The 25,238-nt window shown below is 38.0% G+C and overlaps 1 protein-coding gene across 2 annotated transcripts in view; it reads left to right on the top strand.

Moving 5' to 3' along the window:
• The window catches only part of REV3L (REV3 like, DNA directed polymerase zeta catalytic subunit), a 124,739-nt gene that overhangs the window by 71,904 nt on the left and 27,597 nt on the right, over positions 1-25,238 (top strand). For both annotated transcript variants that reach the window (XM_055810198.1, XM_055810199.1), the window contains 8 exons: positions 29-266; positions 4,203-4,342; positions 7,244-11,453; positions 11,831-12,810; positions 13,397-13,479; positions 14,737-14,862; positions 16,470-16,662; positions 19,074-19,185. In XM_055810198.1, the coding sequence (XP_055666173.1) occupies positions 29-266; positions 4,203-4,342; positions 7,244-11,453; positions 11,831-12,810; positions 13,397-13,479; positions 14,737-14,862; positions 16,470-16,662; positions 19,074-19,185 (6,082 nt within the window). The remainder of the gene's footprint in view (positions 1-28; positions 267-4,202; positions 4,343-7,243; positions 11,454-11,830; positions 12,811-13,396; positions 13,480-14,736; positions 14,863-16,469; positions 16,663-19,073; positions 19,186-25,238) is intronic.

The following is a 25,238-nucleotide window of genomic DNA, read 5'->3' as shown; positions in this document are numbered from 1 at the left end:
ATTTTACTTGTATGGGCTTTTTCTGCAGTGGACAGTAGTGCTGATGAGGCCATGATTGATCTGTTGGCTGGATTGGAGAATGATGGATATCAGATGGGACATCACAAAACACTCTGTCACCATCATTCTCTTGGAAGCTGTCGAAATTCTCAGAACAGTGATGATGAAGAAAATGAGCCACAGTGCGATAAAGAAGACATGGAACTTAGCTTGTTAATGTCCCAAAGGTGGGACAGCAGCATTGAAGAGCCTGGGCCAAAAAGAAGGTATATATGTGATTTTTCTTTTCTTCATATGTCCTTTTCTGCCAGATCCTTCCTCCCTGCCACCTGGTTTTCAAGTGTGCTGTGAGACCAGTGAGCTGTAGAGAGGTCTTTGTTGACAGTATTGGAAAACTCTATGCAAATCTTGGGATGGAATGCAGTTGTCCACATGATGCTGTGAATCGTCAGTTTTATATGGGAATAAAGATTAAATGTTTTAAGTTGGGCTAGACCTAAGCTTCTAGTTTGCTGTTTGAGGAAAAATTGAGTAGGCTTTTTGTCCTACCAGTCCAAATACAAAACCCTTTAGTTATAAGCTCCTTTTAAGGTCACAGTACAGATGTTAAGGTGTATCTTGTACATCTCACGTGCCTGTAACTTTTACTGAAGTGAATATTTGAGAAGGTATTTTTGTGAAGACTGACTGACCCAGAGGCCTGAGAAAAACACCTGTTTGTTTCCATGCTCAAAGCGTAAATCAAAACATGAACGTTGCTCTGCTGGACTGCTGAAGGTCAGCAACTTGAATATATTTAAGGCCATAGTTCTTGGAACACCTTCTCAGGTTGTAGTGACCTTTTGGACAGTGTGCACTGACAGGCACTGAAAGAAGTTCTATCCGGTGTCTTTTTACCCCTGCTTTGGACAGACCTTCTGGTATTTATAATTCTATTTGAAAGATGAGAGACTTCACAGTCTTAACATTTTGGTATTTGGGGTTTTTACATCAGAAATCATAATTTATAGTATAATTTGGAGAGCATGAGAGGCATAGAAATACTTAATCTTTTTTTTTCCTGAAGACATACAGAGAAGTTGTAAAAGAATCAGAAGTTAGATCATTAGTCCACTAGTTCTAGAGATAATTAATCTCTAAAGCTACTTTTCCTATCTGACCTTTTGATTTTCTTTGGTTTTTTTCACAGTATTCTGAAAAGTTGGAATTTGCATCTAAACCACTTAATGTTAATCTTCAGTTTAGTGGTAGTTCCTGTGTAAAACCAGCCTATATCTTGCAGAGTTTATTGGCTCAGGCACAGCTCTGTATGGGCATGACTGTACAATTTCTGGAGTCGGGTAGGATCCTGGAGCAATTAATTGCTTTTATGCAGTAAAGAATCCTTTTTAAAAACTCATCAGACTTGATGAGCTGACTCATGATTAACTCGGTCATATATGCCCACATCTTAATCCCAGACAGAAAGCACTAGAGTGTACATACAAGGTGCCTCCACAGGGAGTCAACTCACGTTCAGAGGGAATTACAAGCTTTGTTTCAGTGTGATCTACAGAATTTGGACTGACTTCAGAAGACAGCATGGGTATCTTTGCCGCCTGCACGATTCTGCTCATGAATAAAGAGCCAGTTTGAGTCTGACAATGGATCTAACCTTATTCTGCTCGGGCAGAATTAGGAAGTACAGAATAAACTGTCTGTACTTCCTAATGAATCCTACCATATCCATACTATCACTTTTCTTTTACTGGGTATTCACCAATCTTCCGTTATTCAAAAAAATACATTGAGGTAATGAGGAGTAACAACACTCTCCTGAGTGAATTAAATGGCTTGGGTTTGGTTTGTGCTGAACTGGAGAAAAAAGCCCATCAAGACCTGAACTGGTTCATGTATGGTTGTATCACACTGTATTACACAATTTTCCTGGAATTTAAACTGATGGGCTTGAATGCGGAGAGATCCAAGTTGTCTGCATCCTGGCTGGGTTTACTAAAGTTGACAAAGGTTTGCTTTATGCACAGGATTATAGCATTATTCAGGTTGGAAGAAACAACTAAATGCTACATATCCAGTGCCCTGTTCAAAGCAGCTTTGGATAGATCAGTTGCTCAGGGCCTTGTCTGGTCAAGGTTTGAGTATCTCCGAAGAGAGAGATTGCATAGCCTGTACAGGCAACATGTTCCAGTGTTTCAACACCCTCATAATAAAGAATGCTTTCCTTGTACATAACATCCCTTGAGACAGCCCTGTGCTCATCGCCCTTCTCGTATCACTGCGTGCCTCTGAATCTGGTTTCTTTATACCCACCCACTCACAAGATCTCTTAGTTTTTTCTCAAGGCTGAATAAATCCTGTTCCCTTAGCCTCTCCTTATATATCATGTGCTCCAGCCCCCAGTCACCCTGGTGCTCCTCAGCTGGATTTGCTCCAGTTTGTCAGTGCCTGTCTTGTAGTGGGGTGCCCAAAACTGAGCACAATACTCCAGATGCAGCCTCACAACTACTGAAATTGGCTACTGTCTGGCAGTCATAGCCCAAGCTGCAAATGGCCTTCTTTGCTACAAAGGCACACTGCATATTCTCGGGTTCAACTAGCTGTCTGCCAGGGCTTTTGCATCCTTTTTCACAAAGCCACTTCCCAACCATCTCTCTCTCTGCCTGTAGCCATGCATGGGGTTATTTAATCTCATTTGTGGAACATTTGGATTTGTCCTTTTTTGAAGTCCATGAGGTTCCTGTCAGCTCGTTCCCCAGCCTATTGAGATCCCTTGGAATAGCAGCCCTACTCTCCAGAGTACTGATTGCTCTCCCCAGTTTGATGTACGTTTGCAAGTAGAGCTGAATGTCTTTGCACTGGACTTTTCTATGTTTTTGGAACATAGAGGGAGAAATAAACTTACCTAGGTCGTGGCCGTTGTGTACCTAACTGTGCTTGTTAGTCAGTTCTCTCTTCCAAGTTATGCTGCTTCCAGACTTGAGTTAGTGTGGAACTTATGTAGCCATATTTTAGCCTTTTGTTCCTGAACCAATAAACACGGTTTGATCTAAGTTGGCTCAGTGCTGAGGACATTCAGATGTCTGTGGTGATACGATATATGTAATTCATGCTGTGGTCAAACTTCACAGATAAGAGTTCTTCAGAAGTAAACTGTATTTACATTATTGTGGATTTTCCTTCCTGTAACTTTGAAACCTTGGTATTTATAGCTTTTAAGGCATTACACAGTAATGGTTTATTATATCAAGCTACTAGGAAAATTATTGTTCTCTTAAAAACAAACAAACAGGGAAAAAAAAAGACAACCACCCCCCACCACCACCATACCTAAGTTCCTTAACGTTTATCTGGATTTCTCTCTTGTAGCCACAGAATAGCTTATTTCTATGAAGAATTATTTCCATCTCACACTTTTTTTTAAAGAAGAAGAAATCAAATTGCTAAGTGCTTCCAAAGTGGTAATATTCCAGAGTGTTTGGGGTTTGGGTTTTTCTATATAATTTTTTAACTCCCCCCCCCCCCCCCCCCCCCAACCGCCCCCCCCCAAAGCCATGCCACCTTAAAACCATGAAAAATTCATAAAGCTTTTATTTGTGGATTTACTACTTCTTTTTCCCCAGCAGGTTTATGACTGTAAAAATGGCAGTGTAGAACAGTTAACTTAGTAGAAGTGGCTTAAGTATTAGCAACAGCAATTTCAGAATGTTCAGGGAGGGATGGAAACAAACATATATGGTGGTTGTGCTTTAGTTAAGCCTTCCGAGGGAGTGAATTGTTATAATACAGTAAAGACTCCTTAACAAAAAAAAAAAAAAGGTAAAAATCTGTTTGCTAAGAGCTAAACTGAAATAATTTTGCATAGCTGGTTTAGTCTTCAAATTTCAAGCGCTAAAATTAAACCAGTAAAATTGAGCATCAAAATACCTTCTCTATAACTTCTTAATCTAATGAATCCTTGAATCCTGCTAGTTTTGGCTGTAGTTTTTAAAGGGTTGGTCACCAATGTTGCCTCTTAAAATAGTAACATTGAATAATATTTTGAATTTCTCAGTGAGAAATGTAACAATTTTTTTTGTTTCCCTTTGCTCTCCCAATTCACACAGTCATACAGCACCACACCCCTTTGATTTTGAGGTCCCTGTGGCTATTGGTATTTTCTAAGAGAAGTATTGTGTATTAATTTGTCCCTTGATTTTCTTTAGGTCAGCTGGCAAAAGTATGCATCGAAGTTCAACAGAAGAGGATTCATCTTCAGAGGAAGAAATGGAGTGGAGTGGTAACAATACACTCCTAGCTAATCTCTCTATACCTCAGTTAGATGGGACTGCAGATGAAAATGGTGGTAAGTAAATAAAAAAAACCAGCTTTGGAAGTTGAATTACTACCTGGGTCATAGTTTTGTTTTCAGATCAACTTGCTAATTCTCAGAAGTGTTAAACATTTTCAATTCTTGTTTCACTTGGAAGGAAATGCTTTCAACAGATTGCAGAAGCAGGCCCTTAATATCTTCCTTATCAGCCAACTATATTTTATTCTCAGTGCCCCTCTACAAATTACCAGATTCTGCTTTTCCTATTGTATTAATGATCCAAAAAGGGCATTGTTTAATTAGTTTGGTGGAAAAGATAGTTACCTTGTTGCAAGGTGCATTTTTCTGTTACTATTTGTTATGCAAATATGGTATTAAAATTAATGATTCTGTAGTATTGCTTATCCTGCCAGGATTGCACTGTAAATAGTAAATGTATTATTGTGTAAGTTTAGATGAGTCTTTGCAAGTATTTATCTCACATGCTAAAATATAGTGAGCCTTTTTTTGAGCTTATGTTTCATTCAGTAGATTGCATGTTCACATCTTGGGAATGCATGAGTTAAAACTATGCAGTGGGAAAGCAATACAGAAGAAAGTGCCCTTCAAAACCTATAAAAAAATTAAATTAATCTGTAGAGATATTTCTTGTAATTTCTTTATAACCTGCTATCTTTGATCAAATAACCTTATTTAATAGAATGTACGCTTTGAGGTTAGGCAATTATTTTTTTTTCTTCTAGTAGACAATTACATATTTTCACATTTATAAAATTTTGTTGAGCAAAAAATGTGAAATATATGGATCTTGTAAGGAGAAATATATTTATGTATTCAGAGTTTTCTCTGTATTAGGTTCATTTTTCTTGGTCTAATAAACAGTAATCTTCTTTGTTTAGAGATGTTGTATTAGCCATACTTCATCGCCTTTAAAATTTGAAATTTGTGGTTATCATCAATTTGTACAGAAACTTCTTTCTTAATCCGTAGTACAAACTGGTTAATTTAAAATCTTGTTTGTGCTCATGCATGTACCTCATTTCCTATTACTGCATTTGCTCTTCAGGGCAGAAATGTAACCCTTTACAAAATTTCTGTATTAGTTCATGCTTTTGAATTTATTTGACGAAAATATCAAAGATCATTTATTAGTATATAAAATACATACATCTTAATATATCTATTAGCAGTTCTTTATTAGAGAAAGCAAGCTATATGATCTTATTACATAGACAACTACAGCTATTCTTCTGTGTTCATTGTTTAAAGCATAGTTTGCTGTTTCCTTTGCTTTTATAGGTATAATGGTAGGGTTAATACATGACTTGATGTACTACTAATAAGATTTGGTTTTGCAAAATATACAATTGTAATTTCCTTATTTGCAGTACTTTGTAATTTAATGTAAAAAGGGATGCTTCTGGCTAATGAGACTGTATCTTAAGTATTTCTTTAAATTCTAGAATATTTTAAGTATATGAAATACCACATGCAGAAGAACATAGAATAAGTTTATTACTGTGAGCTTTTACATCAGCTTCTTAATATAAGAGATACATTAAATTCAGAATGATCTCAGTGCATTTCCTCTAAATTAGAAAATGCTTATTCACACATGAATCTGTGTCTGTAACTTCTGAGTGACTGACAAATATTTTTGCCATTTTTATATCTGAATAGTCAGATATCTTCCAAGTGTTTGTTGGCCATTTTCTTGGTTTTCAGTTAATCATCCTTATTCTTTTTGTGGACTCCTAACCTCAAAGAATCATAGGCAGCATCTCCCAGCTGTGTTTCACAGCAGAGAGACTCTGTGTATGTATTAGAAAATGTTATTAGAAACAGATTGAAATTTCCTTTTTTTTTTTTTCTCACCCAGCAACAAATAAATTGCTAAGCTGAAGGCAGCATGAATCTAAGATAATCCCCAAATTGTTTGAGAGTTACAGTAAAAACTCAAAAGATCCCCTGACAGTGTGAAGTGCATGCTTCCAGGTCATACAGCATGTTTCAAGGCTCCTGTCCCCCTTCAACATTTCACCTAAAGATGTGGACACATGAACAAATTGCAGTGTGCCCAGCGCTCTGTGGCAATTGCCTCCTTCAAATTACTTGGTGTTCATTGCGTTTACGAGCAAGCACACAGTTGCTACAAACCAGTTGTTTTGTGTACTTAGCACCTGCCTGTCTGCACTTTAACTACATTTACTGCAGGATAAGTATCAGTGAAAGAGAAAGAAATCATCCCGGGTATTACGTGATGAGTCTGCACAGGACAGTTACCACAGCACATGCTGGTTGCAGATCAGCGTGGGAATGTTAATGCATGGATATGTATTCATGTTCTAACTAAACAGTGCAAGCTCCTTGCATAAACACCTAAATGGGTGGTGGATTGCTCTGCTTTATAAAAGTGCAGCAAACGATGCTTAGCACACAGAAAAATTACAACATGGCAAGGGATTTGTATTAAGATAGCACTTCAGCCTTCTGTGCAATGACTTTTCTGTAAGGGGAAAGTCATCTAAGTTCTTTGTTTTTCAGAGCCAGTCAGTATGCATGCTTCTCAGGGACAAAGCAGGATACAAGCTTTTCTAGAAAACAGTCTGTATTGAGTTACCTGAAAGTGATTTTTAGAAGACTTCTTTCAGAAAACCAGCATGAAGCCTTTGGCAATTGTGTGCCAGTCTACCATTTATGAGTAACTGACAGAATGGCTGAGACGCCAGTGTACTGAAGATGGGATTTTGATAAAGCAGCTCATGTACTCTGGGGCTGTAGTTGTCATGATCATAAATGCAGTGTGATTTAGAAGAGTTTTGTTTGTTCTTTGAATGGGAGGGCTTTCAGGAAAATGTTATTAAAATGTTTAATGTCTTAGGTTATTTTTTTTAACAGGAAAACTAGAGTAAAATCGCTTGTCTTCCATTTCAGACAATCCTTTGAATAATGAAAGTTCTCGAACTCACTCCTCCGTCATTGCAACAAGCAAAATGTCTGTAAAGACCTCAATCTTTCACAAAGATGCTGCTACACTAGAACCCCCATCTTCTGCTAAAATTACTTTTCAGTGTAAACACACAAGTGCCCTTTCTAACCATGTTTTGAATAATGAAGATTTAGTAGAAGACCTCTCACAACCAAACACAGAAACAAGACCTGAACTTTCAGTCCATTCTCTTACAAAAGAAAGCACTTACTCAGCAAAGTACCCAACTCCATTCAGCAATAGTACCCATGCAGAAAACTCTCACAAAGACAGTAACAATAAAGATACTCTCCCAGTTCCTTCACATGAAAATAACATTTTTGAGTATGAAGATGATATTTCATCAGTGAGCAGACAGATACCTAGTAGGAAGTATACTAGCATCAGAAAGGCTGAAAAGGATGTCTCTTTTATGCATGTGGGCCGCCACATTGGTGACAGCATGTTGAATAAAAACCTATTTAACTTTTCTGAGTTGAGCCACTCCAGCCACTCCAAAGGTAAAATGTCCTCTGAAGTAAGTGAAAAATCTAGCAGTGCAAGTATAAATAGCTTTTTTCCAGCAACAGTTACAGAAAATTGTGAATTGGTGTCTTGTTCAGGAGGCAGTCGAACTGTGGTACATTCACTTGAAAATAACACTGATGAAGGTGGCCTTAATAAGCTTAAAATTAGGTATGAAGAATTTCAGGAGCATAAGGCAGAAAAGCCAAGCCTCAGTCAACAAGCAGCACATTATATGTTCTTTCCTAGTGTTGTTCTTTCTAATTGTCTCAGTCGACCACAGAAGTTAGCTCCTGTGACATATAAATTACAGCAAGGCAACAAACAGTCCAGGTTGAAGCTGAATAAAAAGAAACATAGTTTTATCAATCATCAAGAGCCTGCAAGTGTAAATGATGTTGCATCAGTGAAGGAAAGCTGCTATACACAAGGTAATGCTTGTAGTAACATTCCCGATAAGGACAGTGCTTTACCTAGTGACTTAGTTCAAGTTCCTGTTGAGGCTTTTGAAAACAAAATGCCTACAAGTACTGCTAATTATACTGACTGCCAGTTTGCAGATGGATCTCTTGAAACTGAGCAGTCATTTGGATTATGTGGGAATAAATACACGCTCCGAACAAAACGGAAGGTAAATTATGAGACTGAAGACAGTGAATCAAGCTTTGCTGCACACAACTCAAAAATTAATCTACCTCAACCTATAGAAAGTGTTGAAAGTTTGGATGGGTCTCAGAAGTCTCGAAAGCGTAGAAAACTTTCTAAAAAATTGCCACCTGTTATTATTAAATATATTATCATCAATAGATTTAGAGGGCGAAAAAATATGCTTGTTAAACTAGGGAAAGTAGATTCTAGTGAGGAAAGAGTAGTACTCACAGAGGAAAAAATGAACTTATATAAAAAGCTTGCACCTTTAAAGGACTTTTGGCCAAAAGTTCCTGACTCTCCTGCAACCAAATATCCTATTTATCCACTGACACCAAAGAAAAGTCACAAAAGGAAAGCAAAACATAAGTCAACCAAGAAAAAAGCTGGAAAACCACAAAAAACATGTAGTAAAAATATTAAAAGAACTTTATCTTTCAGAAAAAGGACTCATACAATTCTTTCTCCTCCTTCACCATCCTACAATGCTGAAGCTGAAGACTGTGACTATAACTATAGCGATGTTATGTCTAAGTTAGGTTTTCTTTCTGAGAGAAGCACAAGCCCAGTAAACACATCTCCACCTCGCTGCTGGTCTCCCACTGATCCAAAAGCAGAAGAAATTTTGACCAACCTGGATAGAGAAGCTTTATATAGTAGGGGGCCCAATATGTACAACAGCAAGACTGTTAATTCTAGTGTAGGAAAAAATAGTCGAGCAAAAACTCAGGTTAAGAAATGTAAAAAGAAATTTGCTAGCCCCACTGTATCTACCAAGAAAAAGAAAAAGATTAATCAGGCCGATAAAACGGTAGATGATGGAAAGAAGAAACCTAGAACAAAACAAAGACAAAAAACAGCTGAAAAAGCACCCTCGAGAAAGCGTGTTGTGTTTAAAGATGAAAAAGGAAATGCTCGCTCTGCTGCAGAAGTGAAGTTTGTGCTGAAACGTCAAGATCTGCCTGAGATTTCTTACAGCTCTGTCAACTCACAGCCACTTCATAACCGGAAAGACAGTCCCCTTCCTGGCTATTCAGCAGGATATCTGCCATCAGCACAGCTTCCTTCAGCAGCTGATGCACAAGGGAATTCATCAGGCTGTTTTCATTCATTGATGGAAATTGATAAGCCTGTAGACGCACAGTGTTTACCTGCTCCACAAGAAGACCCTCATTCATCTTTCACATCTACTCCTGTGGCATCTGGAAGGGAAGTACCAAAAATGAGCTCTCAAAGGCCCAGGACTCAAAGTGCTGTGTTTAGAATGAAGGAGTCTGCTCTCATTCAAAACATATTTGATCCATCTAATCACTCAACTCAGGTAACACAGAATGCACGCATCTCTAAAGATAAGACTTCTGCAAAAGCTGAAGAGATAAAAAATCTGCAAAACAGATACTTACCACCAGCCGGGAAATTAAATGAGGCTCATGACTCTTTGGACACAGCAAAGATGGATCAGTTACATGCCTCTAACTATTTGCATTGTAAAGACAGTAATCAACAGCAGATCTTCTGCTTACCAGAGGCATCCAAGCATTCTGATCCTTGTTCTTCTATTCTTAAGTCATCTGAAGAAAGCCCTGGGCCACTTCAGCTGCCTAAGAACTGTTTTGTAACATCTTTGAAGAGTCCGGTGAAACAGTTAAACTGGGATCAAAACCAGAGAGGGTTTATTTTGGATATATCACATTTTAAACCTGAAACAGTAAAACAGAGATCTCTGTCAGAAACAACCATGCAACCAAAACCCATCACCCAGTATAAAAATAGGACTGTAGTGGCCCCATCAGCGTTCAGTGAAGGACAGTCTGGCCTAGCTGTTTTGAAAGAGTTGCTCCAGAAGCGACAACAGAAAGCTCAGAATGCAAACGTTACACAGGAACCATTACCGGCTAAAACACAGCTGAGCAGGAGTCTACCATGCCCTCTTGAACAGAATAAAGCAATCAAAAGGTCACGGTCAATCGCATTGCCAAGAAAATCTCGTGCTCCCAGGAATACAAAACCTAAAGAAAAAACACCAAAACTGTCAAAAATGGAGTCTTTAAGCCAGCAGATCACCAGTCGCATTGATCACACTGTATCTGATGACAGCCCCATTTTTTTTTCAGACCCTGGTTTTGAAAGCTGCTACTCGCTTGAAGACAGCTTGTCTCCAGACCACAATTACAACTTTGATATTAATACTATAGGGCAAACTGGATTTTGCAGTTTTTATTCCGCAAGCCAGTTTGTCCCAGCAGATCAAAATTTGCCCCAGAAATTCTTGAGTGATGCAGTTCAAGATCTTGGTTCTGGACAAACAGCAGAAAATGACTTTCTGTGTCATAATGACAAAAAATCTGAGGAAGAAAAGCAACATACTTCAAGCACAAGTAAATGGATGCGGTCTGGTTCTCTGAGCCCTGAGCTTTTTGAGAAAACCTCACTGGATAATAATGAGAACCACTGCCATAGCCAATGGAGGAAAAACGTTCATCCTTCAACTTCTAGATCTAATTCTATCGATACCTCTTGCACACAAGAGACTGAGGTATGTTTAAATGAAAAATTCAAATTGAATAGAAACACAGTAAATAAAGAGAGATTTCTTAACCTTTCTCAGCCAGCCAGCTCAGACTGGATTCAAAGCCACATTAGAAAAGAAACCACTTTTGAACCCTGTCAACCACTTGATTCAGTTAGTACCTCTTTTACATCCATATTGTCTTCTCCCGATGGTGAACTTATAGATGCAGCGTCTGAGGATTTAGAATTACATGTTTCAAGAAACAATGAGGCACTAACTCCAACTCCAGATAGTTCACCAAGATCAACCAGTTCTCCCTCACAATCAAAGAATGGAAGTTTCACGCCTCGTACTGCTCACATTCTTAAGCCTCTCATGTCCCCACCCAGTCGTGAAGAAATTATGGCAACTTTGCTGGATCATGATCTCGCAGAAACAATTTATCAGGAACCATTTTGCAGCAATCCTTCAGATGCCCCAGAAAAGCCAAGGTACTGTGTTAAATGCATTTCTGCCTACATATGCTTGTGATTATATTAAATTTAATTTATTCCTGTAAACAATTTTACACTGTTATGTGGCACAGATGCATAAAAGATCCCTTCTGATATGCATACATTTGAAGTTGAAAATTACTGTACTTCCTGTGCAAATACCCTTTTTCATTCATGACACTTTATTTTTTTTATTGCTTGATATTGTTGTAGTAAGTGGGAATGTGCCTGCTTGGTTTGTAAAAGAAAGATACTGTGCACAGGATTTCCATAGCGAGAAAACTAGTTAGCAGGACTCTGCTTGTATATCATCTTGAGGACTGCCTGCAGTGTAGTTCAGAGCAAAACAACAATTCAAACTGTTTTCTTCACAGGGAGATTGGAGGACGGCTTCTCACAGTGGAAACTAGACTTCCAAATGACCTGCTCGAGTTTGAGGGGGACTTCTCATTAGAAGGTCTACGACTCTGGAAGACTGCGTTTTCAGCAATGACGGAAAGTCCTAGACCAGGGTCTCCTCCTTGTAATGGTCACTCTACTGTTAATAAAAGAGAAAGTAATAGCCATAAAACTAGTGAAGACAAAAAAATAGTTATAATGCCATGCAAGTGTGCTCCAAGCCAACAGCAAGTTCAGATATGGCTTCATGCCAAAGAAGAGTATGAACATTTCAAGAAATTGCCTAAGAATCATCCTGCTGAGCTGGCAAAGGCAGCTGAGAATTTCAGCTCTTCAGTATTGTCTGAAGAGAAATCTGTAGAAGTAGTAAAAGCAGCTAAAGATTTACATTTATCTAGCCTGGAAGGTGAAAGACCTATTGTGCCTACAAAGAATTCTGCTTCTGTGGCAGAAACTACAAAAACACAAACCAAGGAAATCTGTGATAAGCCTGTAAGTACTATAGGAACTTCTATAAATACTAAAAATTACATAGACTCTAATAAAACTCCGTATGAAGCCAAGACACTTAGTACTTCAACACTAGAACATGATAAGGAGGAGGAAGAGGAAGATTATTATGTCAATTATAGTTCACCAGATTCTCCAGTACTTCCTCCTTGGCAGCAAGTAGCATCTCCAGATCCCAAGCAGTCCAATTTAGAAGACGCAGAGTGGAAAAGTCAGGATATCGTTTTGTCTTCTGTGGAAGAAAATGATGTCGTACCTGTTGGAAGTGCACAAAACTCTCCATCCACCCAAGGGGACATGAGGACATCCTTTGACACATCACCGTTTCCAGTTAATGGAGATCCTGGAAATCCTGGATTTGTTTGCCTACATAGTACACCCATTGTGCAGATTAAAAATCAAGACAGACTACCTGAAGTTCTTGGTTTTACTCCTTTATCCACAGGTAAATCCATTAAGTGATTCTAATGATACACCAAAAGAATTTCTGAATATATTATATTTCTTTTGACATAATGATAAAATAATTGCATCCCCACAAAAATACACTTAAAACTTGTTTTGGAAAGGAAAAGGCCTGTGCATTGTTGTTAAACTAACTGTTGAGTTATGAAAAATGTCTAGAAGCAGAGCACGCTTTTGCTTCCTGATGGTCTCTAGTATCTGAACACTGAAGAACTGATTAAAAACTTAATTTAAAAGTATAGCTTATTTTGGCAATTTTGAAATCTTGTTGGTTGTATTGCTTGTATTTTCCAAACATAGTCTCAATGTAGAGTGTGAATAACATTTCACTGTTCAAGGTGATAATGATGTGAGGTTTGGTAACTTACTGGTCTTGTACTATACATTCCTTAATGTCCAAAATACCAAACTGTAATAGTTGTGCTTTGGATTCAACAGAGAATAAAGTTGTATTTCTTTATATAGATAATATTTGTAAACCAAATGCCTCTGGTTTCTAGCATGTTATTTAATGCCTAGACAATATTACTGAGGCTAAGCAGTTTTGTACTCATCTATGTTTACAGAACCAAAAGCCCAGAAACTGAGCCACAAGAGAGGAAGTAATACTGATAGTCTTCAAAGAGTACTCCTAACCACACAAATTAAGGTAGATGAAGATTTATGTACAGATGCATTTTTATTATGCCACACATACACATTTCCATTCTTTCTTCTGTCTTTTTTTTTTCTTTTGCTGTCAAGATCTTGAAAAGACATTTAAAATGGTAGGGTGCAATTGCTGTGGTATCAGTATACGCTCAAAGTTAGGAAGAAGAAATCAGTTTCATTTGTGGGGCGGGGAGAAGTTGGATATGGAGAGTATGTTATGTTTTAGGGTAGTGAGATGCTAATGAAACACTAAAGAGGTGCCATGTAAGGCTGGTTTTTTGCTCTTTTACTTACAACATCCTTTTTAAGTTCAATTGTGATTTCCCGTGTGTGTGTGTATGTGTGTGTATATATATATATATATACACACATGCAGATGTTGTATATTATGTATCTCTGTGTGTATTAGTTTTCAGACAATGTTCTAAGCATTTTCTGAAAACAGCGTAGCCCAGGGGTCCTCAAACTACGGCCGCGGGCCAGATACGGCCCCCCAGGGTCCTCAATCCGGCCCCTGGTATTTACAGACCCCCCCGGCGGGGGTTGGGGGGGAACCAAGCAGCCACAGATGACTGCCTGCCACTGCATCCGCGCCGGCCCCCTGGTTAAAAAGTTTGAGGACCCCTGAAGCAGGCAATTAATGGCACTAGTATGCTGACAGAGTAAAATTTCTCTAAACAGTGTTTCTGTTCCCTGTGTTGGAAACAGAAGAGTGGCTAGCTGCATTACCAAAATGACCCATTCGTTTTCTCTTTTGTTCTCAACATACTGGTATTCATCCAGTTCAAGTGGGTATTTAAGTGTACCCTTAATTCAGTGCCTTAAAAAGTGGTGACTGAAACAGGGTGGTTTGATGAATTATTGCTCAAGAGAGAATAGACATTTGCTGGTTCCCCTGTCCGCAGGCTTCTAAGAAAGCCTGTATGTGTGGGAGTGTTTGGTTTTGGTTGGTATGTGTTTGGGTTTTTTGTGTTCGGGTTTTTTTTTTTTTAAGTATTTCAAACAGCCTCTTGGTTTACTATGAGGTTTCATTAAAAATAAATACTAAAGACAGAAAGATACAAGTGTTGTTTCCCTGTTGAAAAGTGACATGGAGGAGATGGTTGAAAACTTTTTTTTTTTCGTAATTGTAGTGTAGCGTTTACATTTTCATTAGATAAGTTTCAATTAATATTGCATGTCAATTTAACAACCTGTAGTTTTCTCAATATTATACTGTGTGTTTTTCTCTTCCCACCCCCTCCCCCTCAATAAGAATCAATTTGCTGCCCTTGGTGCTCCAAAGAAAGAGACTTCTCAGATTGAAGGACCATCTTTAAATAACACTTATGGTTTTAAAGTCAGTGTGGAAAACCTGCAGGAGGCAAAATCTTTACATGAGGTAACTTATTGTTACATGTTACTTTATAAAATGTAAATTTTATAAAGTTTTATAATGGCAGAATTTAAAAATCTTTTCCTCATTCGTCCCTACCTGACTTAAAATTAATCAGTGTGAGACGTCTGCAGCTTTAAGTAGTTGATCGACTAGTTTCAGCTTGGTCTTCAGATGCCTTTATTTTATAGTATTGAACTAAATTTTGCAGTATTTTTGTTGAGGTGGTGGTAAACCTTTTTTTAAAAAATAAAAATAAGGGAAAGATCAGAAGGAAGTAGTAGTAAGTTTTGTATAAAAACATTACTGGAAAAACTAGTTCACCGTAACTTTCATGAATTGTTTTCTTAAGAAACAAGGCATCAGGCATCACCCAGTCAGGTCCTCCCATTGTGTCTACATGCTACCTTCTGAACCTGCTGGCCAATTTCTAGTGTATTTAACAAAATGGTACGTGTTTCAGAGACATTCTCTGAATGTCTCTACATATTTCATGTAGATAGCTGGTTGGTGTTGGAAAGAGAGATCAGCATTGGGGCTGGAGAAAGGGATGCAGTGTGAATACAGTACTACTGTTTTGGGCTGCTAATTGGTCAGCCAGCATGTATGTGCTCCCAGACAGTCACCACATCTGTGGCTTGAAAGCAGCTGTTGACAAATTTACAGATGAGATGGGGAGGTAGCAGTTTTGTGCACTGAGTAGGTGACATAGGAGAAGCCACAAGAAACATGATTTTGCAGGAAATTGAGATGGAGCTTGATAGTAAAATTTCATTTCAGTGATGGCTGCTGTAGCGATTTAGGATGCAAATCTAGAGGAAATGATGCTGACCCCAGGGCAGCTTACATATTCAGAAATATTTGTAACTTTGCCCTTGTAATCTCTCCAGCCTGCCCATTAGTCCACACTGTCAAGTATATTACGCAAGACAACAGAGCAACAACACAGTGATGAAACAGTATTAAATACTACAGTACTTACTGTAGAGTCAAAACTGTACAGTATGTACAACTGTACAATATATAGGGATTAGCATTTTCTTAATGGAAACCATTCTGCAAAAAGCTATGGCAATATAATGTGGAAGTTCATTAATGCAAGTGAAGGGAAAGTTAGGTATTCTCCTTATCTCCCTGTAAGTGACTTAGTCTCCATGCTTGTTTGCACGTCTTTGGTGAGAGAGGGAAAGGAAAATAAAGAGGAATGGTGTTCCTTGCTCTTGATCAGTCTGGAAACTTAATTCAGCTCAATATGCAAAGCTGTTTGAAAACATTACAGGAATTCACTGATGCGAAGCTGAACGTTTCTGTTTGTGTTTTCTGCTTGTGGTAGAAGATGGTAGTACTTGGAAACAAATAATGAATTTTAATAATTGAGTATTAAAAATGTATTAAGTGATTAATCTTTTTTGTAAGATAATGCTCTTTGCAAAAAAGTGAGATCCAGAGATGCATGTTTAATTACTTCTGTTAATTTTCAGGTGTGACCTCTTAGTTACAATATAATATGACCATTTAAATGTCTGCAATGCACTAATTTGCACTAATACTCTCTTAAATTTTTTGAAGAAAGCTCCAAAACATACTAACTTATTCTATTTATTTGTCGGTAGGTCCAACACCTTACCCTCATCAGTATGGAGTTACATGCTCGAACCAGACGAGATTTGGAACCAGACCCAGAGTTTGATCCGATCTGTGCTTTATTCTATTGCATCTCATCAGACACAGCACTGCCAAATACCGATAAAAAAGAAATCACTGGTGCTATAGTGATTGATAGAGACAGGACACTCTCAAGCCAAGGTTCCTATTTCTTTTTTTCTTAACGTATTTTGCAAAAATGCTTATTTTGTAGTAATCAAACAGTAGCAAGCAAAATATAATCGAGTATCTATATTACTATTTAGCTCATTTAATTTTGTCTTGTTGACTGTTGGATGAATGGCCGTATTAAACAGAGTTTTCCTGCTTATATCTTCCAAAGAACTATTGCATGGGCTGTAAACCACAAATAACATACACATGTGCAAAATATCTATGTTTGCGTACTTGTGGACAAGCCCCTGCAGTGTTCTAAAAGTATAAAGAGGAAAACCTGCCTTTAGTTTCCTACTCAAGTTGCTGGATAGCTACAAGTAGAAAATGTTAAAAGCAAGACAGTATGTTTTATATTTTACTTAAGGGTTATTTTTGTGGTTTTATCTGATCCTTTTAGGATCTAAACAGGGGCCCTTATTCTATTGTACCTTTTTGGCTTTGTTTAGACCAGTGATACTCAACCTGTGGCTCTAGAGCCGGATGTGGCTCTTCATGGCCCTACAGGCGGCTCTCGCAATGTAGGCATCTGATCGGCGCTCCACTCTATCAGGCAGCGCGGGGAGCACTGAGCAAATGGACCAGCAGTGTGGGAGTCGCTGAAGTTCCCCCTCCCATAGGGGGAAAGAAAAGGAGCTGCTGGGATCCCCCCACAGGTAAGAGTAGAGATCACCTCCCACCCAGCAGCCGTGGGGCAGAATGGGGAAAAACTCGCCCTTTTGCCCCTTCCACCCCTCTACCCCACTCCTTCCTAGCAGCCAGAAGGGGTTGAAGACAGAATGCTGCTGGGAGAGAGGATGCTGATGTGTCATGTCGTGATGTATCAATATGTGACGGTGTTGAGGCAGCATCATCACACATTGAAGTGTCATGATGGAAAAAAAATCACACTGTTGATACTTGATTTTTATGGTGCTCTACAACTCCATTTAATAAAGAAGTGGCTCTCCAGCTGTTAAAGGTTGAGTACCACTGGTTTAGGCTAGTAAAAAAAAAAAAAAACCCAAACAAAAAATTTTTTTAAAAAGTCCTCTTTTCTTTCAGGGTTTCTTTGGCATTGTGAATGTGTATTAAACCACAAAATACTGTCTAAAATTTAAGTGTGGACAAAAACCTATCAAAAAAAATTAGCATTAAGGCAACAGCTCCTTCTTTTACCAGTTTATTTTTCAAAGTATTGTAGATATTATGTTAAGCTAAGTTCTTTTTATTCTTAGTGAAGTTTATTCTGGTGTTACATGCTTGTTGTTACTATCTTTAAAAAAATTATCACCATGATCTTGACTAAGTGAGATTTTTCCGCAGTGTAGCCACTATGGCTCCCTAGGTGTGTGCCACTGATAAATTATCAAGAAAAAGCTCTCTGTAAAGAGGTCCAATAATATTTTGAAAACCAAAAGCTTCTGATCTGTTTTTGTTAATGAAATAAAATGATGTGTTTAAATGTTATTGTGACATTTCTTGCTTTAATTGATGTGTGCTGTCAATATTTTTGGGTTCGAACTTTTTTGAGTTCCCTGTGGAGTGACTTGACGTTGCGATACACCTTTTTTTTCCCCCCTTTTTGTATTACTATTGCTTTGTAAGTTGCAGTACTCATTTCAACATCTATTTCTGAAAGCACACTTTTAATTCTCAAGATCTTAAAAATGTGTCAAAGTAGAATGCCTTTTAAAAACTCCAGATTGTTGCCTTAATCAGAGATTCTAGTATCTGTTGTATAGAGAAACCAAAAAGACAAAGTATGTGTTGCATATAATTTATTTAAAGAGGTTTTTTTATACGGAAGGCAAATGCTGAGTTCTTGCATGCATACAAATTTAGCTATTATTCTCACATTATCAATGTAGACACTTTTAATGTGCACTAAGTAAGCAGTTGCTCATGTTTTTCCATTTATATTAGTAACTGAACAGTGTTTAAGAATTGTACTGAAAAAAGAACTATACTATGTTATGTAGCATTTTCATTCTTCAGAGCATTTTGCAAAGCACTACTCTTAAGCTAGCAATTAAATATTTTGCATGAAAACACTGTGTGAGCTGTTATGGTCTTTTAATATTTCTTACTCAATATAATTTTCTAATAGATGGACTCCTGTACATGTAAAATGGTGACATTTCTCTTGAAACAAATTTATTTGTATCGGAGAATTTGTGCAAGATTACCACTATGGTAGAATTTTACAAAATGAGAAGAACACACTTTTCCACCCAGGAGGAACAAAATAAGTCCATGGAATTAATTGTGATAGCAATTCATGTTAAAGATAAACATAGGTTGTATTCCATACTTCTTTTGAGTTGTATGTTTTGTTCTCAAGTAATATTGTTGACTGCAGTCATGAAATTCCTTCTAAATTGTAATGATTTTTTTCTTTTTTTCACTTTATTTTCTAGGGAGCAGAGACCAAGCCCCCTTACTCACAAGATCTGGAGTTACAGGACTAGAAGTCAGTTACGCTACTGATGAAAGAACTCTTTTCCAGGAAGTAGTGAATATTGTAAAAAGGTAGCATATCTGTACGTTCTGCTTTTATTTTTCAGGCTTGGTACAGCAGATTTAGTTCCTTCAACCCTTGCCAGTCTCTCAAATACTGATTTTTTTTGTTGTTGTTGTTTCCCTCAAAGGATTATTTCTAGAGTGGACAAGCATGGTGGTCTTTCGAATAAAAATGCTTTTTGCTTTTCCTTTTCTCTGACAGCAAGAACGTTCAGATCCTCTTAAGCAGCTGAATTACAGTCTTGAAACTAATCAGCCATATAAGTAATGTTCTTTAACATACAACCTTTCCTGTTAATCCCAGAATTCATTGCACATCTCACTCTGAAACTCTCAGAATAGTAGATATTAACAGTGCTGAGAGCTACAGAAGACCCCTCAGATGGGAGGCATTTTTCTAGGGAGTGAGGCAAGACAGAATAAACCCTACATGGCACTGAGACTGCTGTGGATAGATTAAAATAACTGGTAGTTGAAAAATCAGTTTCCTTCATTAGTTTTGTCTTCTCTGAATGGAAATCCCCTGCTCTATCACACTTGGAAAACTGCTGGTTTTCCCCATCTCCACCAAGGCTGGGAAGCCTGTTTGATAGCCTTCTCGGCTGACGAGTAGGTGGAATTACAGACGTCTCTCCAGACCCAACTGTCAGAGGTGCAAAGCTGTAAAATTGCAAGGAAAAATAAAACGGATTTAAACTATGAGTCACCCTGCTGGAATAGAGGCACAAGAAAAGTGTGTACTAGGCAGAGTACATTTGCAATTCTTTCTCTCTCCAACCAGAAAACCTCTGATGAGAAAGACTTTGACCAACCCCATGAAGCCAGAATACAAAAAGAGTTGCTGAATGCAACCAACTCAGGGTGGGTCCTGACAGAGCAGCAGATCCCTGTTCAGAGAAGACAAAACTCAGGTAAGGAACATAATTTTATTTTTCTTTCTTGGAAATCTAGTGCTCCATCAAACTTAGGAAAGTTACTGAGAATGAGAAGCTGCCAGTAAACGAAGAATTCCCCAACAGTTGGGTGGAAGTTTAAAAAGTGACACAGAGAGTGTGGGAAAGAGAACTCAGCAGTTAGAATATGTATTTATCGCTGAAGAACAGAAGAAGTCTACAACTGCACATACCGAAGACATTACAGAATGAAAAAAAGCATGCAATTTTTGTACTACTTCAAGATGGAATGTACCAATCACCGGGTTGCTGACTGAGAGATCTCTTCAAAAGAGATCTTCTCTTTCAACACTGTGCTAGCATGCCTTTTTGACACAACAACTTTATCTCCAAAAATTTGAGTTAGTTAACTTGTATTCCTGGAAGATAAAAGATTGAATCTGTTAATGGAGAGGCATTCTGCTGTCATCGTCTTAGACTACTTCCCTACCCGCTCTATGCAATGTCACCTAAGGAATCAGATTTCTGCTGCATTCTCAACAAATACGTTTTTAAAACTTGGACCACATGTTCAGTTTGCTGCTTTTTTACCCCTTTATTTTCCGAAGCCTAGGTGAAAGAGAGTAAGAAATTTTGCTGAAGTAAATGTTTTATATTTCTTAAGCGCAAAACAAGTGTCTAGACTCAGAGTAGCTTTCACTGAAGGAAAAAGTATGGTAAAACTACTTGATTAAAAAGTAGTGGACTGCGTAAGTCTTTCTCAATGGAAAATGGACAAGCAAGCAGCTTGAATGAAAACTTCAATTGGGAATTATTTTTTAAACAATCTTCTGTTGCTCTTTTTAATGTTTTTTTTTTGCAGCACAAGCTAAGTACTCCAGTTGTTCTGGTAGGTGCACTATATAGTAGATCTGATAGGTTAAAGAAAACAATCAGACCATGTTTAAGAAGCACGACCACTTGGGGTTCATGGAGCAAAACTCAAAATCACCTTAATTTATCAGCAGAGGACCATTATCAGTATCTTATGTACTGATGAATGCATCAGGCTAGAGGATAATAGGTTCTTGTGACCAAATAGCGTGCCCAGCTTTTGGTTCATGTTCTTGGCCTCTTTGGCTGTTGGAAGGAAGGATGGAAGAATGAAACTCCAGGTTCCTGGCACAATGGATGACAGGATATCTATTCAATCTTTATTGTCAATACCATGAACAGACTTTATGAACTTTTTGGTGCACTGAACAGAGGATACCTCAGCTGTGGGAGGAATTGTCTTATGCAGTCCAATTGAAGAATTCTTGTTCCCATTTCTAGTAATTTTCTTGGTGGTTGGCCTAATTCTTGTTCTTACTTCAAATATGTGAAATGGTGGAACGTACTCATTTGTTTTAAGTTCCAGCCTTCAACTTCTCTGTTTAGCCCTTTTTTTTTTTTTATTCTGTCCTGGTTATTGAAAATACTAGGTGGTTGATTCTGTCACTTCTTGTCAACAGATGTAAATTCTGGAAAAGCACAATAGAGAATTCTTGACCACTGTTCACAGCACATAGATGAGTGAAAGGCAATTCCTGGGAAGTTTGTAACTTCCTGCAATACTCATCAGTCTCTTTTTTTTCATCACAAATCTGCAAGTGTTTTGTCTTCGAACAAACAACCCAGATTATCTACGCAAATAGTCTTTATAACACGCTGATTGATATTGAGGGACACAGATTCTGAAGCAGAGAGGGATAAACTAGTGAGGTTTTGAAGCTTGCTGGTGTTTTCTTCTTGATCTGCACGACTAGGCTTTTGTCACTGAAGAGTGTTTCCCAGATCTCGCTATTTATAGCAGAGCTAAAGTTACTCTGTTACATACTCATTGAAGATGAGTATTGCTCCAGAAAGTTCACTGAAATTGATGAGCTGAAGTTGGATTCAGTTACACCTTCACTGTGAAGTTGTTCAGTGTGTGCTAGATCTGAATGACAACAGTAAGATTAACGTGTGTTTCCACCTAGGCATCTGTAAAGCAAATACCAGGTTGAATGTTCTTCAGTGGAATTGCTAGATGTTGTCTCTGATTAACTCAAGGCAGTTGGCAAATGAAAATAAGTCACCTTGAGGTCTGTAGACCGGAAGATAACTTGGTTGTTTCTCAGGAATTGTGATCTGTGATTTCATCTGTGCTGAAAATTAGCAGATTTGTCCAAATACTGAAGGGAATAAGCACCTTTATTTCTAGGAGATTATTACTGAGAGCAATTCAGCTGTGAAATGGGAGTACTTAAAAGTGTGACTACCAAAATCTATGGAAAAACAGCTAAAAGAAATCACATCATTGTAAAGGGAATTTGAGAATTTTCTTTAATTGTAAAAGGTATTGAAATACTGAGCTGCTTGAGGATTGAGAGGCAGGAAACAGTTTGAAGAGCCATAGAGGTGAGTTTGAAGGAGGCAGGGAAGAACAGCCAGTATGGATCTGCAATAAAGAAAAGCATAATTAAAGTGGTTGTTGGTACCCTGACAACCATCTTAGAGTTTGAGAGGAAGCCTCGCCTACATAGGTCCAATTTTCCCTTCTTTGGTAAACAGTCCTCTGGCTATAAACAAAAAAATAGGACTTCAGTTCAAAACGGGTGTAAAGCACCTGAGAAACAACCTCCTTCCCATCCTGTGCAGCCAGTGTGGATGATCTACAAGCACAGAGAACAAAGTTGTATGCTCTTTGGAGTTGTCATAGGGGAATATTTTTTTTTCTTTAGATGGAGCCTGTATTGCTGTCCTAAAGGATTCTGTCATGCTGCCTGAACAGACCATCTCTTTATCATGTCAGCTGCAATGAGTTGGGAGAAAAATTGGAAGAATCTATCTGCTTGAAAAAGTAAAACAGAACCACCTCTGTGTCTGAACCTAAAGGCAGAAAAAAGAGTAAACACATTCACATAGCTCCGTAAACCAGTCAGTACAAAATGCAGGAAAGCTGGCTGTTGAAGGAGGAGGTAAAGGGAGGAGGAAGGGAATGCTACAAGAATGTCTGTCTTGGAGATTTAAAAAAAATGGGAAAACTAGAGATGTTCAAGCCTGATGGAGCAGTGGATTCCCATGAAAGAGAAATTAAATGTTTGGGTCTGTCCTACACTTTTAAGGAAAATTGTGCCACTCTTCTGTAAGCGCAGATACTACCAGTAGCAGAAAAGGGCTGGTCCTGCAGACATGAGAGGAGCAAAATTTGGGGAATTTATGTGGGAATGCACAGTCCCCATCTCTGTAACACACAGAGGATGTGGAAACAGAATGGGCTTGAAAAAAGGTAGTAGTTTCACTGCTACTTGAAATGTGCCAACCACCCATGGCTCTCTGTCCCTGTGGAAGTAGTTTCTGGTAGAAGTACAAAAACAGAATATACAGTTATAGGATTTTTCTTAAAGATTTTTGGGATAAAACATTTGTAAATTAATTAGTTGCTAATACTTGATGTTTAAATATTTTGTATAATGTTTTTCTTGTAAAGTATGATGCCAGTCAGTTTCTTTGTGTAGGATACAATGTATTGTATTTGTTCTTCTGTAAATGCTTCAGCAACATTTTCTTTTTAAAATAGAGATGTATTAATCTAACCTTCTTTTCCCAGGCCGTTATCATCTTCTGTGGCGTTTTCCTGTAGAAATCTTTCCTTAATGTCCTGTGTCAACTTTATGGATTTTTATTGTCCAAAAGCAAACTGGAAAAATGTTTTCAAGAGATTTCATTTGTGTATTTGAGTCACCAAGCATTCTGCTGCCATGCACAGTTAATTTTTTTGTCTGTACCATAGGTCTGGCCTAATATTTCCCCCCCCTTTTTCTTTTAATTTTAGCTGGAAGAAAAATAGCAGTCAGGAAAACCAGACACATAATAGAAGGGAAGGCATAACTGGGAGCTTTAGTGTTCATTCACAAAATTACCAAATGAGAAAGAGGAAGAGATGGCATAACAGCACATACAACTTAGCTAGAAAGGAAAATAATTGCATTTCTTTTCTCTGCAGCATGTACGAGTTGAATGCTAATGTTGTCATCTTTAAATCCTGCCAGCATAAATGCTGCTTTTCATCTTTGCAGAGAGACTGGCAACAGCATGCAAAGCAGTATCAGTGCCCATCCTTTTAACAAAAGATCACTATGTTGGCAGGCACACCTCTTATTCCCGTTGTGTTAGTCCTAGCCAGCAGCTTTCAAATATCAGTATTACAACTTCCTAGTTTCTTGCAGGTATAAAAGCTGGTCTCATTACAATTTCTTTTAATAAAACAGCTTAAACTGATGATGAAGACCAACTGGATAGTATACTGTAAAAATTGTGACAAGGGAGGATGAAAAAAATAAAACGCATCCTCCTTAACTCACAACCTGTCGTCTTTGTGGTATCACATGAAAAGAGGAGAGAGAAAGCAAAAGAGAGACAGACTTCAGTTGAGCACACATCAGCTAAACCTTGGGTTTAACTGTTCATTTTCACGTTTGGAATAATGTCATCCTTTAGGTCCAGGCATCTCCTCTAATAGCAAAAAGAATACCACAGAAGTTCTCAAGAAGTGACACACTGGTTCATAGGTACCGCTGGTACATGGCATTTGGCTTCAGGAGAAGGCGTTTATGCTGCATGAATTGAGACCGAGTTGATCAGCAGCAAGGCAATAAGCAAGAAACAGCAGCACCTCATGTTAGGTGCAAGAAATCAGATCGGTCTGTTAAACCTTTTGCCTAAGATGGACCTTACGCATATTGTAGCACAGGAGTTTGGGGTCCCAAGTGTTGCTCATTAGAAAGGAGTTTGAATTGAATTTAATCTTTCTTTGGTGTTTTCCTTCAAAGATAATTTAGAGACACACTTAACCAAAAATTATTTTGATTGTAAAATTAAGGAAATACCTAAGCATCCATAAATTTATTAATACTAATTATAATTCTCTGTACATATATTGTGAATGCCTACAGATCTACATACAAAATACATATATGTGTAACTTACTGCGGTACCTGAGCAACTCAGTTGCTGGTGGTGTGTTTATCATTTTTCATGCTTTCAGAAGGATACCACTTGGATCCAAATTTTAAATACAGGAAACTGAGACTAAGGGACTATGTTTACAGGGAATTGACAGTAGGGTTTGAATTCACCATTTATTAGGTACTCTACCTTGATTTT

The sequence above is a fragment of the Falco peregrinus genome, chromosome 7 (assembly GCF_023634155.1).
Source record: "Falco peregrinus isolate bFalPer1 chromosome 7, bFalPer1.pri, whole genome shotgun sequence".
NCBI classification, from domain to species: domain Eukaryota; kingdom Metazoa; phylum Chordata; class Aves; order Falconiformes; family Falconidae; genus Falco; species Falco peregrinus.
The sequence above is the reverse complement of the archived record's forward strand: the minus strand, read 5'-3'. Positions and strand labels throughout refer to the sequence as shown.